Source organism: Eschrichtius robustus, chromosome 10 (genome assembly GCF_028021215.1).
Source record: "Eschrichtius robustus isolate mEscRob2 chromosome 10, mEscRob2.pri, whole genome shotgun sequence".
Lineage (NCBI taxonomy): Eukaryota > Metazoa > Chordata > Mammalia > Artiodactyla > Eschrichtiidae > Eschrichtius > Eschrichtius robustus.
In genome coordinates, this window is record NC_090833.1 from 75419255 (window position 1) to 75434958 (window position 15704).

The 15704-nt window shown below is 41.9% G+C and overlaps 1 protein-coding gene across 2 annotated transcripts in view; it reads left to right on the forward strand.

Moving 5' to 3' along the window:
- Positions 1–3390: 3390 nt before the first annotated feature.
- Positions 3391–15704, forward strand: part of TEK (TEK receptor tyrosine kinase) — a 101446-nt gene continuing 89132 nt past the window's right edge. The window contains exon 1 of one of the 2 annotated variants that reach the window (XM_068552685.1): positions 3391–3598. In XM_068552685.1, coding sequence (XP_068408786.1) covers positions 3547–3598 — 52 coding nt within the window. In that variant the 5' untranslated portion in view covers positions 3391–3546. The remainder of the gene's footprint in view (positions 3599–15704) is intronic. The other variant, XM_068552684.1, reaches the window with a different exon arrangement.

Sequence of the window (15704 nt, forward strand, 5' to 3'; positions counted from 1 at the left end):
AGCCTTATTAAATATGTACTTGTGCCAGATACTATGTATATATTATCTCATGAATTAGGCATTATTGTCTTCCATTTTAAAGATGGGGAATCTGAGGTTCAGAGATGTGAATTAAATTGCCCAGGTCATACAGAGAGTAAATCACAGCTATAACATGTAATCTAGGTTTGCCTGACTCCAAAGCCTTTTCAAGGTATGAGTATATAAGTAACGATGAGAGTCTGTTCATTCATTTCTTAATTCATTAAGTATCTATTCAAGACATACTATGACCTTCCAGGCACTGTGGTCAGACCTGGGAATTCAGTGGTGGATAAATTAGATATGTTTCCTGCCTCATGAAGATATCAGTCAGCTGGGGGAAAAGAGACATTAAAAAGATGAAGACACAAATATATGATTACCAATTGTGATTAGTACTGTGAAAAAAAAGGACAGGGTGTTGGGATGGAATAACAGGGAAGACCTGATTTGGATTGAATAGGTCAGGGAAGACCTTTCTGAAACTGAGACCCAGAAGATAACTAGGTGTTAATCAGGCAAGAATGGGAAGAGCCTTTCAATATTTCTGGGTGGATGGAGCTGCTGAGGATAGAGAGGTGATCCAAATGGTCCCCAGCAAGGCTCTTCAAGGGATGAAGATGCCCTGATGATGGCCACAACCAGCTTTGTAGAGAAGGGTTGTGGCCATGTCCAAGTGTGTGGTATTTCCTTAATACATTATGTATTGGGGATAGTCCTGTCCAGACATGGAAATGGCCTCTCCCTTCCCTTGGAAATCCTGGTATGCCATCCAGTTGTGCAACTTCCCAACCTGTTGCCAATCAGCTCTGATGACCTATTGGCCCTGCACTTGGTAGTGAAGCTCATATTGTTGTTCCTCAATAGGTTCTCCATGTTCTAAGATCCATAGGGCAGAAAGCTGGAGCAGAGCATGTCTGGACACTTTTGTCCACAAGTTATCTTCACTTTACACCTGGAACTTACATGCCAAAGATTCAGACCTCCCACAGGAAAGTTGCTTAGCCTTTTGACTAGCTGTATAATCATAGGCTCAGGAAATCCAGCAGTACTTATTATATGGCGTCAATATTCTGGATAACAGTGAAAAGGATTACATGGAATAATATTTCTGGATCCTGGAAGATGAAGTTAAGCTACATAGATCTTTGGGATAATGAAGAAATAAACTGAGCAATATTTCTGGATTACAGAGAGAAGAGTGACATTGAGTCACTCAACCTGGATAATGGAGGGAGGAAGAACCTGACTCACAGTTCTGGGTAAGAGGAGATCATTCTGGATGACACGGAAGGATGAAGCTGGACTGCTTTTGTGGATAACAGAGGCAGGCAGCGCAGGAAAGGACGCAAGGTAGCAACACATTCAGCCCACAAGAACCAGCAAACAGGAGGGAGTGAGAGCAATGACGGCTTCCTTGTGTGCCCATCAAGCACAAACAGGAGAAGCTGTGCCTGGGAAGGCAGGTGCCCCGGGGTTGGTTTGTTTCCAAGGTCTTCCACTGCTGCTCCGCATGGCCTGGGGCCGGTGGACCTCACAAAGTCCCAGATACAATGTGCTTAAGTAGAGCACTTTGGTGACCCCCTCAGGCTTTCACAGTGACGGAGATACAAAGCTAGCATCTTCTTTGAACTGCCCAGATGAAAGGTCCTAGGAATCAACCTGGAGATGCTGAGAGTCGGACAGCTTAGTCATTTAGGCTATGAGGTGTTACAATCAGAAGGGAAATTAGTCATATCCAGTCTAAATCCTTCACTTTACAGTTGAGGAAACAGTGGCCTAGAGATGGGAAGTGAATGGTCCAAAGCCTCACAGGCAGATCATGGCAGAACTAGAACTAGAACCCAGAATCCCTGACTCCTAGTCTGGTTCTTTACGATGCCAAACTTGAAGCCATCTCATAGGAATAGAGAATGGCATTCTGGAGGAGGCTCTTAGGACTGAAATCAGAGACAGAATGGAAAGACGAAAGGAAGTGAATACGTTAACACAATTAATGAAAGCCTTCTATGAGTTAGACACAGTGCCAGACGTTTTTACGGATTTTTAAACCTCATTTAATCCTCTCAAAAATGCCCTTGATGGAGAGATTATCGTCATTTTATAACTGTTGAAACTGAGACTCACAGTTTCAGTAACTTGTCTCAGACCACACATGGCTGAGCCAGTATTTGAACCCAGGTCTGCTTGAAAACACAGCCTGAGCTTTTCTACCCCGGCTGCCTGGAAACATCAATTGGTTCTTGAGATCATCGCTGATGTGATAAATAAAACCTGGGACAGAAATCAGGCAAGGCTAGCAGCATCTGCCTTTTCCTGTGGTGAGTAGGGAAAAGGATCAGACAACTCTTTCCTCCAGCATGAAGGCGAGGCGATGACTGAGGTATCGGCTTTCTATGTTAAAGTCAGAATTCGTATTTTGGTGAAATTGTCATCTGGATAAATTTAGGGTCTCTGATCTCATTGTAGGCATGGTTACCCCAATGGTTATTTTCCTTTTGGCCTATGTACTCTCTCTGCTCTTAGGAATAATATTTTTATCCCAATCTAATCACTTATAGTATTTGGTTTTTATACAGGTTATTTTTAAAATTTTGGATACAATTTTCTTCTGAAAGTAAGTTGGCCAGTAACCACGAAATCCCTCTTAGTATTACTAAAACCCTTCTCTACCAATTCTTTAAGAAATTAGATCATCTTCAGATGAATTGTTAATAAAAAATTAACACGATGGCCAGTAGCATGGATATCTTTGGGCTCTTGGCCAAAAGATAAGCCATCTGTGTGTAAGAAAACAGGCTAACAATTTTGGACTCTGGTCTCTGTGGCCACAGTGAGCATTGACCTCACTGTTAATTACCCAAATTAATTGTTTTTAGGGGTTGTGTTCTCTCATCACGAAAACTTCTCTTCCCAATTCAAACCATGTGGGTTAAAACAAGAAAACAAAAGCCAAAACTACTCCCCACACCCAAAAGCCCCTTCTGTCAGGGCTCCCAAGTAGACTCGGGAGAGCTGTTAGAGGGCTGAGAAGGGCCAGTCATCAGCGCATACCATACATAGGTGGAGGGCTTGTTATTCTCAGTTTCCCGCCTAGGAGAGGATACCCCTATTGTTTCTGAAAGTGCTGACCAGGACCCACACTTCCAACTAAAATTCCTCTATCCCTCCAACAGCAGCAAAAGCAGCAGCAGAAGCAACTGCAATAGATAAGTGTTTTGATGAATTGCAAGATGGATAGGGCTTACAGTGCCCCCAGCCTTGCTGATACCAAATGCCTTTAAGATACAGCTTTTCCCATCCTAATCTACAAAGGAAACAGGAAAAAGGAACTTAAAACTCCCTGTGCTCAGACAGAAATGAGACTGTTACAGCCCGCTTCTGTGCTGTTCCTTCTTGCCTCTGAGTTGTAAACAAGACCTAGTAGGACATGCGAATGGAAAGTCACAAACCTCTGGGTGTTTGAAAGGATCCTTGGGACCTCATGCACATCTGTGGAAACTGGATGGAGAGATTTGGGGAAGCATGGATTCTTTAGCCGGCTTAGTTCTCTATGGAGTCAGCTTGCTCCTTTCTGGTAAGGTTTGGCTTTATTATCTTTAAAAAAATATTTTTAACAGAGTTAGTGATTCTGGGCTCTCTCACCAACGCTTAGTGCTGGTTAACAAGGGGCAGCTGTGGCACAGGGACTGTTTCTCCATGAGTCTCCGTTTAATATATGTAAGGATTGACGTGGAAAGTCCTTGTGGCATGAACTGATTTTTCTAGAGTTTCTCTTCTGGATTATTGCCCGCTGTGTTACCACAGACTCTGTGAGGACTGATTAGGTCACTTTATTTGAAGAGATACACTTACCATAGTGCATTATTTTACTGTTCCTCATTCTAGATTGTTTCCTTACTCTGTAGAAAAAGAGACCTGGCTTTACCTGCTTCAAAGAAAATCTTCAGTCATTAAAAAAAAATCAAATTCATGCTGAGAATGATTCGGACCCACATAAGGCATTGTACAGATTGTCATTTTTAAATGAGAACAAAAATACTTTTCTATAAAGATTTCATATTTGTATCCTATTTTAATCAAAGCAGTCAAACTCTAGGCTTTTTGGTTTTTATCTTATAGTTGGGGTCAGGGAGATTAGGGCTATATAATTTTTGTTTTATTTAAAAAATATTTGGCACATAGTAATTTGTAAAGTTTTTATTGGCCCAATGAAATGAAAGTTTAGGCAATTACCCAGATCACTGGGCACAGGAGAGTAACAAAACCTATTGTGGGTTTAAGGAATGGTTGGCTTGAATGTTTTTAGATTTAGGTTGTCTGTTGTTCAGATTCTCTAGATGGCGGCGTGGCTTATAGTTCACTCACCCTATGGGATATCTATGAAAGTGGTATCAAATCATGAAGTACAAATAACAACTATAATGGCCATCAATCTCTCCCCTTCAGTTTGAAAGCATTTGAATTATTGTAATGAAAATAGAATTGATATAGGAAATGAATTTGGGACAATTTACTGAACTTAATGGTGTGGGCTATATTATATTAGTAGAATTTGATCCAAGTATACATAAGTATCTGCTAATTATTTTATATTTTTCATATGTTTGCAATATTTTATTATTAAATATTCAAAAAATTAATCCAATAAGATAACAGAATTGCATGTTTGTTTATAGCTCTTCAGTTTGTTTTCAGTGATCAATTATATTGAGGATTTAATAATATTTTAAGACTAAGAATGTGTAAACTGCTGAAAATGAAAGATTATCTGAGATAGTGTCAGTATTTATGTAGAAATTTTTTGTATTCATGTAGAAATAATGTTGATTTCTCCAACAATATGCATCTTTAAGCCAAATAGTTATCATAATTCCATTTTCGGTTTGCTTTTTTTCTGTGTGACATTTATTAGTAACATGAAATCTGGAACTGCTTCTACATCAGGGATTATAGTCATGCAAAGCCCAGGGGTCCACAGCTGCTCTGAGATACTTTTTAGGTTAAATAATATACACACGCACTCTGTTTTAATTCATCTTTTTTCCCCATAGTGACCGTGTTATGGCACTTTGCAATATAGGCTTAGAAAAGATGTCATAAAATCAAACAAAAAAGTTATGTGGCAAAATAGTTACTCTGTGTGTCTAAACCAAAAGCACAGCACTAACTTAAGCAGGGTGAAGCCCAAAGAGAGGCGTTTCGTGCTCTTGTTGAAAGGAAGGGTAGCACCAGCAAGGTTGGTTTCTGGAGTAGGTCTGTTGTGCTAAATCCTAACTTAGATTTTCCATCTAAGCCTCCATGAATATGAAAACTGAAGGCCTGATAATTGCAACAACAAGAATCCAGCATGATTATGTCTACAGGCATAGGATCCCATTCTTCAAACCAAACTCCACTGGCAGACTACAGTAATGGAGCAAGGGGCTCATGACTTATGGATTTCTCTCTCTAGTCTAGTGGGTTGTTCGTCATTCCTTTTTTCTGAACAAATAGAACTGAAAAAAATATCACATTTGCCTCAATGAAGGTGACTCTGGGTGGTAGACGCTAACCCATAAAAGGGTTGGAGGAGGTATGTAGTTTTTAGAAGGCTTCCCTCAAATCCACCTAGATTCTGGTAGATTCCCCTCCCAATAGCAGATCATGGCCAATACCAGCTTAGAAACAAGTTCTAAGAAACATACTAGATTTTCCCTACTCTCCCATTCTCACCAAACCAGGCTGCTCTCCCAAAGAGAAAAACAAAATAAAACTAATCACTCTTTCTGCTTTATCATAATATGTCCTTTGTGATCAACAATGATCCAATGGGAAGCCTCTAGTAGCATGCCTTCATGCCTCTTTCATGTCTCATTTGACATTTTAAGTAACAACCTGGGTTCAGAGATAGTGAGTATCTTGTCTGGAGTGGTAGAGGAAATTCAGTTATAAGGTCAGGGAAGTGGTCCCAGATGGAACCTCCTGATTAGGGTTGGTCTTAGAAGGCTAGTTATCAAGTCTGAGTAATCAAGGGTGGAGGTGTAGAAGCTGGGAACAGAGACACACCTGGGAATTATTCTCAGAAGGAGGAGTTTTGCTCTCTTCACAGATACTCCCTCCTAAACATTGTTTTTGTTGGGAGCTCTCAGCATTTCCCTTTCAGCCTTACCCTGGGAGAGCTTCCTTCAAGAGTCTAGTCCTTCTAAGACATCTCTTCAGGAGGGAAGAACTCTTCTAAGTTCATCTCAGAAGATTATGCTATATCCTCTGGGGGATTCAGATGGGTGGGGTCCAGTTTTTTCTGACATTATCAATTCATCTCCTGGAGCTCTATTCCTAAAAAGATATGTGTGTGATTTTGTCACCAGCTTATTCCCTGTAGACGGCTTATTGGTAAGAGCACAGAATCAGGATTCAAATAGATTTGTCTAGGCTGGAAGGGTGAACCAAACCCAAAAGATAAATAGATAAATGTCAAAAGAGATAAATGTCAAGTTATGCATTTGGATTCAATAAATAGATGACGTATGTTCAATGTGAGAGAGACCTGGTTTGCTGAGAGTTCTAGTGAATGACATCCAAGTTTTGGTGATACACAAAATTTGATGAATTGCAGAGAGCCAATTTATAGGCGCCAACACATGCTTTACTTGCTAAAAACGTAATACATAAGCTGTAACCGTTTGCATAGTAAAAATATAAGGTCAGAATTAGAGATGGTAATCACTTCAATCTGCTGCTCAAAGCACATCCATTAAACACTGAAGACACTGAACAATTTGACAGCAAACATAGTAGGCAAATGGGAAGGTAAGTGCTTTAGAAACTTTGTCATGTGGGAACATTTAGTCAGGAGAGAAGAGATGAAGTAGCAGCATTTTCATGGGTTTCCACATAGCAGACACCATAGATTGACACTGTATTTTGTCAGGTCTGGGATCCAGGGGTGGAGGGAGTTGCACAAAAGACAGAGTTTGGCTTTGTTGATGGAAACCTTCTAAAAACTGGATCACTATCCCCCTGGGGAGTGAGTTCCCACACTGGAGAGGGTTCGGGCATGGGTTGGGTGATCGATAGTCTTTAGGAATGTGAAAAGAAAATCCTTTTCATTTCACTACCTTTGGCTCCTCACTGACCACTTAGCAGGTAGACAAATGTTCAGAAGAGCCACCAAGATCTTTGCCCACTGAAATCAAACTGAGTTTGTTTTCTGAATGTGGACCCAGATATGGTCACTTTATGCTGAATTGTAACTCAGTTAACACGCCTTAGGAGAAGAAAAACCACATGCACTTGCGCTATTATGACTCACTTTTGAAGACACTGCTCTATGAGGCTGAGGTGGATCTCATCAAGAAGGCAGGAGGAGTTAAGAGCATGGATTGTGAAGTCACACACCTGGGATTAAGCTCAAATTGGATGACCATGGGCCAGTTATTTGATTGTTCTAAAGCACAGTTTTCTCATCTTTTACATTTGAGAATACTTTTTTCCCAGAGTTGTTATAAGCATCAAGTGAGATAATGCATGTAAAGTACTCAGCCAGTAAGAACTCTCTTAGTAAGTGAAGCTAGTGTAATCAAAAGAGGAGTGTTGCTATGAGGACCATTGGGCTCATTCAAGACCAGTCTAATCTTTTCCAGGTGTAGGGAGTCACTTACTACTCATAGAAGCATTCTCCTAAAAGACTTCAACATAAGCCAGTTTCTCAAATTTTGTGCTGATCTCTCCCCACTTGACAAGCCAGAACACTTGGCCTACTCTCCAGTGCTTTCCCTCACCTATCCCTGCTCATGGCTCTTCTACTTCAACCAGGCCCATCTCCACCATCTATGCATACTTTCCCCTTGGCTCTCGTTCATGCTGTTCTATCCATTTGGAAATGACATCCACCATGTTCACTCTGCAAACAAAATCAAACTCAGTTTGCCTAGGCCAACTCTTCCTCGTGTTCTTCCCCTAATTCTGAGTTCCCTTCCCACACAGGCTGTGCCTTTGGGCTTTAGACACATAGATTTAGCCCAGTTAACCTCTAACATTGTTGACAACAGATATTATTTACTTCTTATTCTCTGTAGTGCATGGAGTTTAATATGCCATAGTAAGAAACTTTTGGTATACCATGACAGACCTGAAAAAAAGAGGGAAATTGTTTGTAGTTGTACAAAGGGCTTTTAAGCATTGAAAGGATAACAATAATAATCAAGTTCATATATATTACAAGTAGTATTCACTCATATCTTAAAAGGTTGGCTTATGTTAAATATTTGCTGTAAATAAGGTCAAAAGAAAATCCCTTTTTTCCCTTAGGTGTGAAACATAAAAGATACACTCACGAAAGTGGGTTTAACAAGATTTTACATAATATTAAGTATTGTATGATTGTTGAATATTACTTTAAAGACACACAGTTTTATTCAATAGACATTTATTGAGTTATTGCCCACCATTCATTCATTCATTCATTCACTTAACTATCATTTCAATCAATGAAGACATACTGAGGACTTACTTTGCACCAAGTACTGTACTGGATACCAGGAATGCAAAAAAGGATGAATTATTTTTTCCCCTTGCTAAACTCACATCGTAGTAGGAATGATGACTATAGGCATATAAATTGTAAGATGCTATGATAAATAATGTAGTAGGGGTATATCAAAATCTAGCTTTTCAAGAGCTATAAAAATGTTTATTGGCTTCAATAATAAAAGCAACTTTAAAATCCAAATTAAACATAAATGGCTAAAAACATATAACGTCAACTTCATTAATTGCTAAATTTAGTATTGAAAATAATCTGTAGGATAGATTTTCCTCACTTTGCAAGAACTCCTAAATAATAATGAATATTGCCAAAAATTATGGCTAGTGTAGTTATGAGTTACTCATAGCCAAATGATTTTAAAACGAAGTAGATAAAAAGGAAAAGAGAAGAAAGAACTTCCCATCAGAGGGAGCAGGTGGTGTGAAATAGCTGGGCAAGCTCAGGGAAGTTGAGTTAAGTCTGGAATGTAAGGAGGAGGTAGTGAATTAAGGTTGGGTTCAGATCAGGAAGGGCCTCATAGGCCATTTTAAGTCATTTGTACCTCTTTCTGTACACGTGGAAATTTAGTATGGTGTTTGTTCTATCATATCTGATTTATGTCTTGGAAAATTCACTCTGATAATAGTGTGAAGCATGTATTGACATGGCAGAGACTTAGGCCTGGACCAATTTGGCTTCCCAACACTCCAGGCAGGGAGGCTTAGATGAAGAAGGGATTTGAAAGTGTTTAGGAGGTGAAACTGTAGGGACTGGTAATTGGTTATATATTGGAGGTTGTGGGAAGTGGGGTGCATAAGCATTGCTCCCGGCTTCTGGTTTGGGTAATGGTGCTGCCATTCTCTGTGTTGGGAAACATGGCAGAAGGAACTGCTTGGTGACAGGCTGGCATGAAGCAAATAATTATTTTGTACATGTTGATTTTGAATTTCCATGTTAAAGGTGGATATTTAGCAAAATTTGGCTGTCTGGGTCTGAAGCTCAGAAGAAGAGGGTCGGGCAAGGGATTGAAACATAGACATCTTTGTTTATGGTAAACGAAGGCATGGGTTGTATACCAAGACTTATGTGAAAGGAAGAGAAAGAGCAGATAGCCAAGGGTTCTATGAAGAAGCAGTCAGGGAGTTGCCAGGAGAGGCAAACCCAATCAGATTCCTTCCCTGGGATTTCAGAGAATTGGTGTTGTGGTAGCTAAGGAAGGAGAAAGTTTAAAGAAGTGGGCAGTAAGATGGGGATAGCAGAGTGACAGCCTCTGGGCTTGGCATGGGGGCACCAGACTGCAGGTGTGTTATTTTACAGAGAGCCAGCTGCACTGACAGCATTACCGTGCCAGAGCTGGAAAGATGTCAGAAGATCAGCTAGCATCACTCCCAGCCTTCAAGAAAGGGAATGTCTAAAGTTGCCTCCCTTATTTCTGGAATTTTAAACTGATAACCCAATTCCCACCGGTCTAGCCAGACTATTCCTCAACTCGCATCACACGTGCAGAATGTTTTTTAGATTGAGCCTTGTCTGCTTTCCTCTACATCCTTCCCCCACCGCCTCCTTTTGTCCCTTCAGGACCATCCTTCTCCCTGTGTTTCTTCCCGAAGGCTGCAGGGGCAGGTGTGGAGACATGGATCTGCCGGATGGACAGAGTCCTGACTCTTTTCAACACATCTGTTGATTAGAGGGGGTGCGTTCCCACTGCCTAGTGGTGCCATGTCTAACATGGTACGCACGCACGGAACAAAGAGAGGGAGAAAACCTAAAGATGAGCAAAAGGAGCCCATTAGGCAGCCAGCTGAGGGGCATGTGGGCGGCTGCTGTTTGCTCTGCCTGCCCAGGGCTTGACCAGTGAGGTGTGTGTGGTGGTCACACCCATCTCAGCAGATCTGTCAGCTTTCCCGCTTTTGTTAGAGGGTGATATCATGCTTCCTGGGGGGAGCGCTGGAAGACAATGCTCGGCCACTTTCCTCCAGATACAATAGGCGGAGTCAGGAAGGCAGTATTGACATTGCTGGGGCTGGGAAGGCACTCGCTGCTCCGCGGCCGTCAGATGGTGAACCAACTTAACCTTGGCACACAGGGCCTGGGTTTTGCAAGGCGTCTGGCTCCAGAGCCAAAGGGGACTCCACCCTGGGGACAGGAGTGCTTTAGACATCTGGGAATCTGGGATGGGCTTCGAATTCTGATCCCTGTGTCAAAAACAACCGCAAAACAATAATAGTACCAGGAATAACAAAAATGGCTACCATCGGCTGAATGTCGCTATGTGCCAAGTGTTTAATATGATTTTTCAAAATTGTTCTTATTTTATTTTTATTTTTGTTATTATTATTTTTGGCCGCGCAGCGTGCGAGATCTTAGTTCCCCAACCAGGGATCAAACCTGTGCCCCCTGCAGTGGAAGCATGGAGCCTTGACCACTGGAGTGCCAGGGAAGTCCTAATATGATTTTTAATATCTCACAACAATCTCACACAATAGGTATTATTATTTGTTTTGTTTTAAAAATAGATGGTGAAACTGAGGCTCACAAAGGTTGTGACTTGACTAAGGTTAAACTGTTGTGGACATTCATTATTTGGGACTGCCTAACATTCCTATTTTTCAAAAGCCACCATGCTTTCCCTCCATTGATGGGACTGCCAATCACTGATCAGAGTGTACTGTCCATCTGAAGACAGCGGTTGGTTCAGATGGAGGGTGCATGACCCAGTAGGGCCAGATAGACTCTTCTCTGGGAATTTATGAGCAAGGTGTTCTCTTTCTTCAGTGAGGACACTGTTTACCTGGAGCCGCCAGCTTCCCTTGGTCCCTGAAGCGAGTCTTTGATAGGAGAGAATGATGACAGAGACAGAGAGAACAGAACCCAGACAGGCACTCTGAAGTTATCTGAGCCCTGGATCCAATGTTTTTAGATTGGAGACCCATCCCTGCCCCTTCGAGTTATGGGAGCCAGTTGCCTTTATTTGCTTGTGCTATTTTGAGTTGTTTTCTGTCTCTTGAAAATGAATAGTCCTGAGTGGCCACATGATCTCAGTAGGAATGACGGTGGCAAGAATTAAACTGAGGGCTTCCCTGGTGGCACAGCGATTAAGAATCCACCTGCCAGTGCAGGAGACACGGGTTTGAGCCCTGGTCTGGGAAGATCCCACATGCCGCGGAGCAACTAAGCCTGTGTGACACAACTACTGAGCCTGCGCTCTAGAGCCTGCAAGCCATAACTACTGAAGCCTGTGCGCCTAGAGCCCAAGCTCCGCAACAAGAGAAGCCACCGCAGTGAGAAGGCTGTGCACCACAACGAAGAGTAGCCCCTGCTCGCCGCAACTAGAGAAAGCCCACGCACAGCAACAAAGACCAAATGCAGCCAAAAATAAGTTAATTAATTTATTAATTAAAAAAAAAAAAGAGTTAAACTGAGAATGACCTGAACCCAAATCCTGGGCTCTTTCAAACACTTCACTGTGTTCCAACTAGTGTTTCATGGTCATCTCAGGCTGGTTTCCAGAAAATGAGACTGCTAACAGTACTTATTTGTGTAGTTTTAGGGGAAGATTTTAAAAGATACTACTTAAAATTACTTAGTAGGGTGTGGGTACATGATGAGCACTCAATAAAAATCAGATGTTCTTAAATTGTTTACTTCTAAACAAAGCTGGAGGATCTTATGTCACTTTATGCCAGTCTTTTCAAAACACGTCTCCATCCATGAGGGCAGGTAACTCGTATTCTATGCCAGATGGAGCTCCCTGGCTTCCCTTGGGATAACTCAGCATTGGTACCCTAAGCCTGGCCTTGTCTCAGGAACAAAGAGAGAAAAACTTAGAGCTGTGCATTCTTGGGTTTTTGCTAAAAATCTGGAGTGCAGGTGAGGGAATTCCTTCCCATGGCCCTACCAGCTGGCAGGATGGTGCTCCCGACTTTTCTCCTGCCAGCCCCCAATTTCCTGTTTTCTCAGGTCTTGACTAAACAGAGGCTCTAGGATACTTTGCCCTAGATTGTTCCCACCTCATTTATTCCAAACCTATTAATTCCTAGTTCTTGAAATTTTTCTGTGGCATTGTCAATTCCCAGTGCAGTATGGTTCACTTCAGACCAAGCCCATTATTGAATTTTTGGACCCATCCTGGAGTGCATGTGTGTATGTGCATGTGTGTGTGATCATAGCTCTGCCTGTATTTCACCACCATCTTGCCTTTAATTCCTCCTCCTCTTAGTCTCAATTCCTCTTTGTGTCCAGCACCTCTTGAATCTGGAAAGTACTTTCTAATCTTCCAGAGTTGATTTAAATACCCACCTATTTTGCTATTCATTGCTACCACTCCAGAATCAAAGAGCAGGGTGGCGGTGGTAGTTGGTTGTGGTCAGCAACTTTTCAGGAGCCAGTCTTGCCTATCTCACCAGGCTCTTGTGATTCTTAACCCCTCAGGCTACACTGGGGGTATATTCCAGTCATTCCAGGATCTTTGCAGTTTCTAAAACTACACCTTCATGCATCCAGGCCTTTGTGTACACTGTCCCTTCTGCCCAGAATATCCTCTTCACTTTCTTTTCTTCACCTGATTTATTCATGCTTTGAGATTTATATCAAGTGTCATTTCTTCTAAGAAGTCTTCCCTAACCTTCTTGCATGGATTAGGTCCCTGCCTTAGCCTGAATTCCACCAAAACAAACAAACAAACAAAAAAAACCCCGTGGACTGAGGCAAAGGCATATGTGCAGGTAGATTATTGGGAAGTGATCCCAGGGAGCAAGAGTGAGGGACTAGGGGAATGGAAGTGTACAAGCATGTGTTATCACGTTGGCCACTGCCTCAAATGCCTGGTGCTCCAGACCTTTTGAGGAGCCTTATGAAATGAGACTGAAGGGCATTCATACATTGCTCTCCTCCCCTTTATTCAAGGGTCATATAGATGCAAGAAGCTGATAAGCTACTGCTGGGGTCCTATGCTGTTGTGCCAGAGAAAGTCCCAAGGGAGGAAGTGAGATATCCTCCCATGGGCTCTGTGTGAGCTACTTTGATATTACACCTGCTCAAAGCTTGTGGAGGCCTGCTCAGCTGAGGCTGCAGAAGCAGCTGAAGCAAGACCTGGAATGGGGAAGATTTGCATCGGTGCCCAAGAGGTGTTGGATACATGCACCCTTGTGCTTGTCTCTGCCATAGTACTTAGAATATTAAATTACAATTTACAGTTTACTTGATGGTTTGCCCACTAAGCTATGGTCTGTGTTTGACATATCAGTAAGAGAAATGCTTTAATAAATAGTTTTGCATTGGATTAAATGTTCTGACCTAGTGCTTTCCTAAGTGTGCTACATATACTACTGCTGGCCTGAAAGATGATTTAATATGGTGCTTGGAAGAACATTTTTATTTATAAAACTTATTTGTATATATAGATGTATGTGTGTATGTATCATATCAATCATGTAATTTAATGAGTATTTTGGCATTATTTGAGGCTAAGGAAAAAAAAGATGAGTTAATTTAAAGAGAATGGTTAATAGAATAATTGTACAAGTCTCCTGTAGACTCAGCAAGAATCATGAAAATGATGTATTCATCAGTGCAGTTTAAGAGACACCGCTCTAACTGAATGAGAGAGCCAATCCTTTTTAGAACTCTGTTTTGTGTGTGTGTGTGTGTTCAAATAAAAAATAGAAAAGTAATTTGGGCACATAATTAATACGATCCTAGTGACATGGACTAAGTGGAAGAGAGTCTCTTGATGATCAACCTGTCTCAAAAGACCGTCTTGGACTCTAATATTGCTCTTCTCAGGAAACCTGGAAAGTGGACATTTATTAATAAATTACAGACAAGACCTAGTTTACACGTTGGGCATACTGAGTGTTCCTCAAAAAAGGCCCAGTAGTCAGCCAGCAAAATAGTAGGCCATGCCCAAAGTAGAGGAATGGATAGGTCAGTTATATGCATTCATTCAAGCTAACATTTACTGAGCTCTTTCCATATTCTGGGAATCTGCTGGGCATTAGAGTTACAAGCATGGTTAAGAGAGGGCTCTGACTTCAGGTGGCTTTTAGTCTGGTGGGTAAGAAGCTCTGCTCTGTTAGAGGCAGACAGTGCATGTTGGAAGCATCAAGGCTGGAGGGAGTCATTCTGGAAGAGAACAGGGGTCTCACTAAGAGGGTGACGTTTGAGAAGGATGAGCAGAATTACGCTTTGTGGAAAAGCAGGAGCGGAAGTGAGGAGGAAATGTATTCTGGGCAGAGGAAAAAGCATGAAAAATGAGGAATAAAAAGTTTAAGAAATGTTTGTGCAGTGGTTCTATGTGGCTACCCTCTAGGATACAAGGAATAAAGCTAGGGAGGTGGGCTGGGAAGAAGGTAACTTGGTTTGAGGTTGGCTGAGTGGGCAGGGCCAGAGTCAGTTATGAGAGTTGTCAGGATATAGGATGAAGCTGTGTGAGGGAATGACATTGCCCAAGAAGAGGAGAGAGGGTGGTTCTGGGAACACCTCTGTCAAGGGGTGATGCGGGTGGAGGAAGAGGAAACTGAAGGCGTTCAAAGAGATAAACCAAAGGACGAGGGAGTTTCAACTACGTAAAAATTTACAGAGGCAGGAGCCAGGGTAAGGAGAGAGACTAGAGAATTTGGCAATTAGGTATTGTTGCAAGGCATTTTCAGTGGATGGGCAGGGCTTGGGTTGAAGAGTAAGGGCGAGGTGAGGAAGTGGAGTAAATAAGCATAGATTCCTTTCTGAGAGATGTCCCATGTCACGGCAGCTTCCTGTTTCCATGTGCTTTTCTGTAAGCCTGATTCTAAGGTGATTTGGTAGGAGAAGGGGTGAGGTCTTCTCTGCCATTGTTGGTTCAGGGTGCTGGGAAAATATGCCGAGGTTTGAAGGAAGTAGAGAAAAACCTCTTCCATCACAGACATTCTCTCCTTCCCATGGATGTTGTCCCCAAGTTGCCTGAATTAGATAATTATTTTAATTTCACAAATACATGGTAATGGAGGTACATGGAGGTGCCACACACTGTTACCTGGAATGAGGAATATTAGAATGGTCAAAGACTCAAAAGATGATCTAGTTCAGTGTTATTGAGTGGTCTTCGCATAATACTAATTCCAGGAGAATCGCTGAATTCCCCCCCCCCCTTTTTTTGAGTATCACATGGAGCTAATGTTTGATACCTTAAGAAATGCTG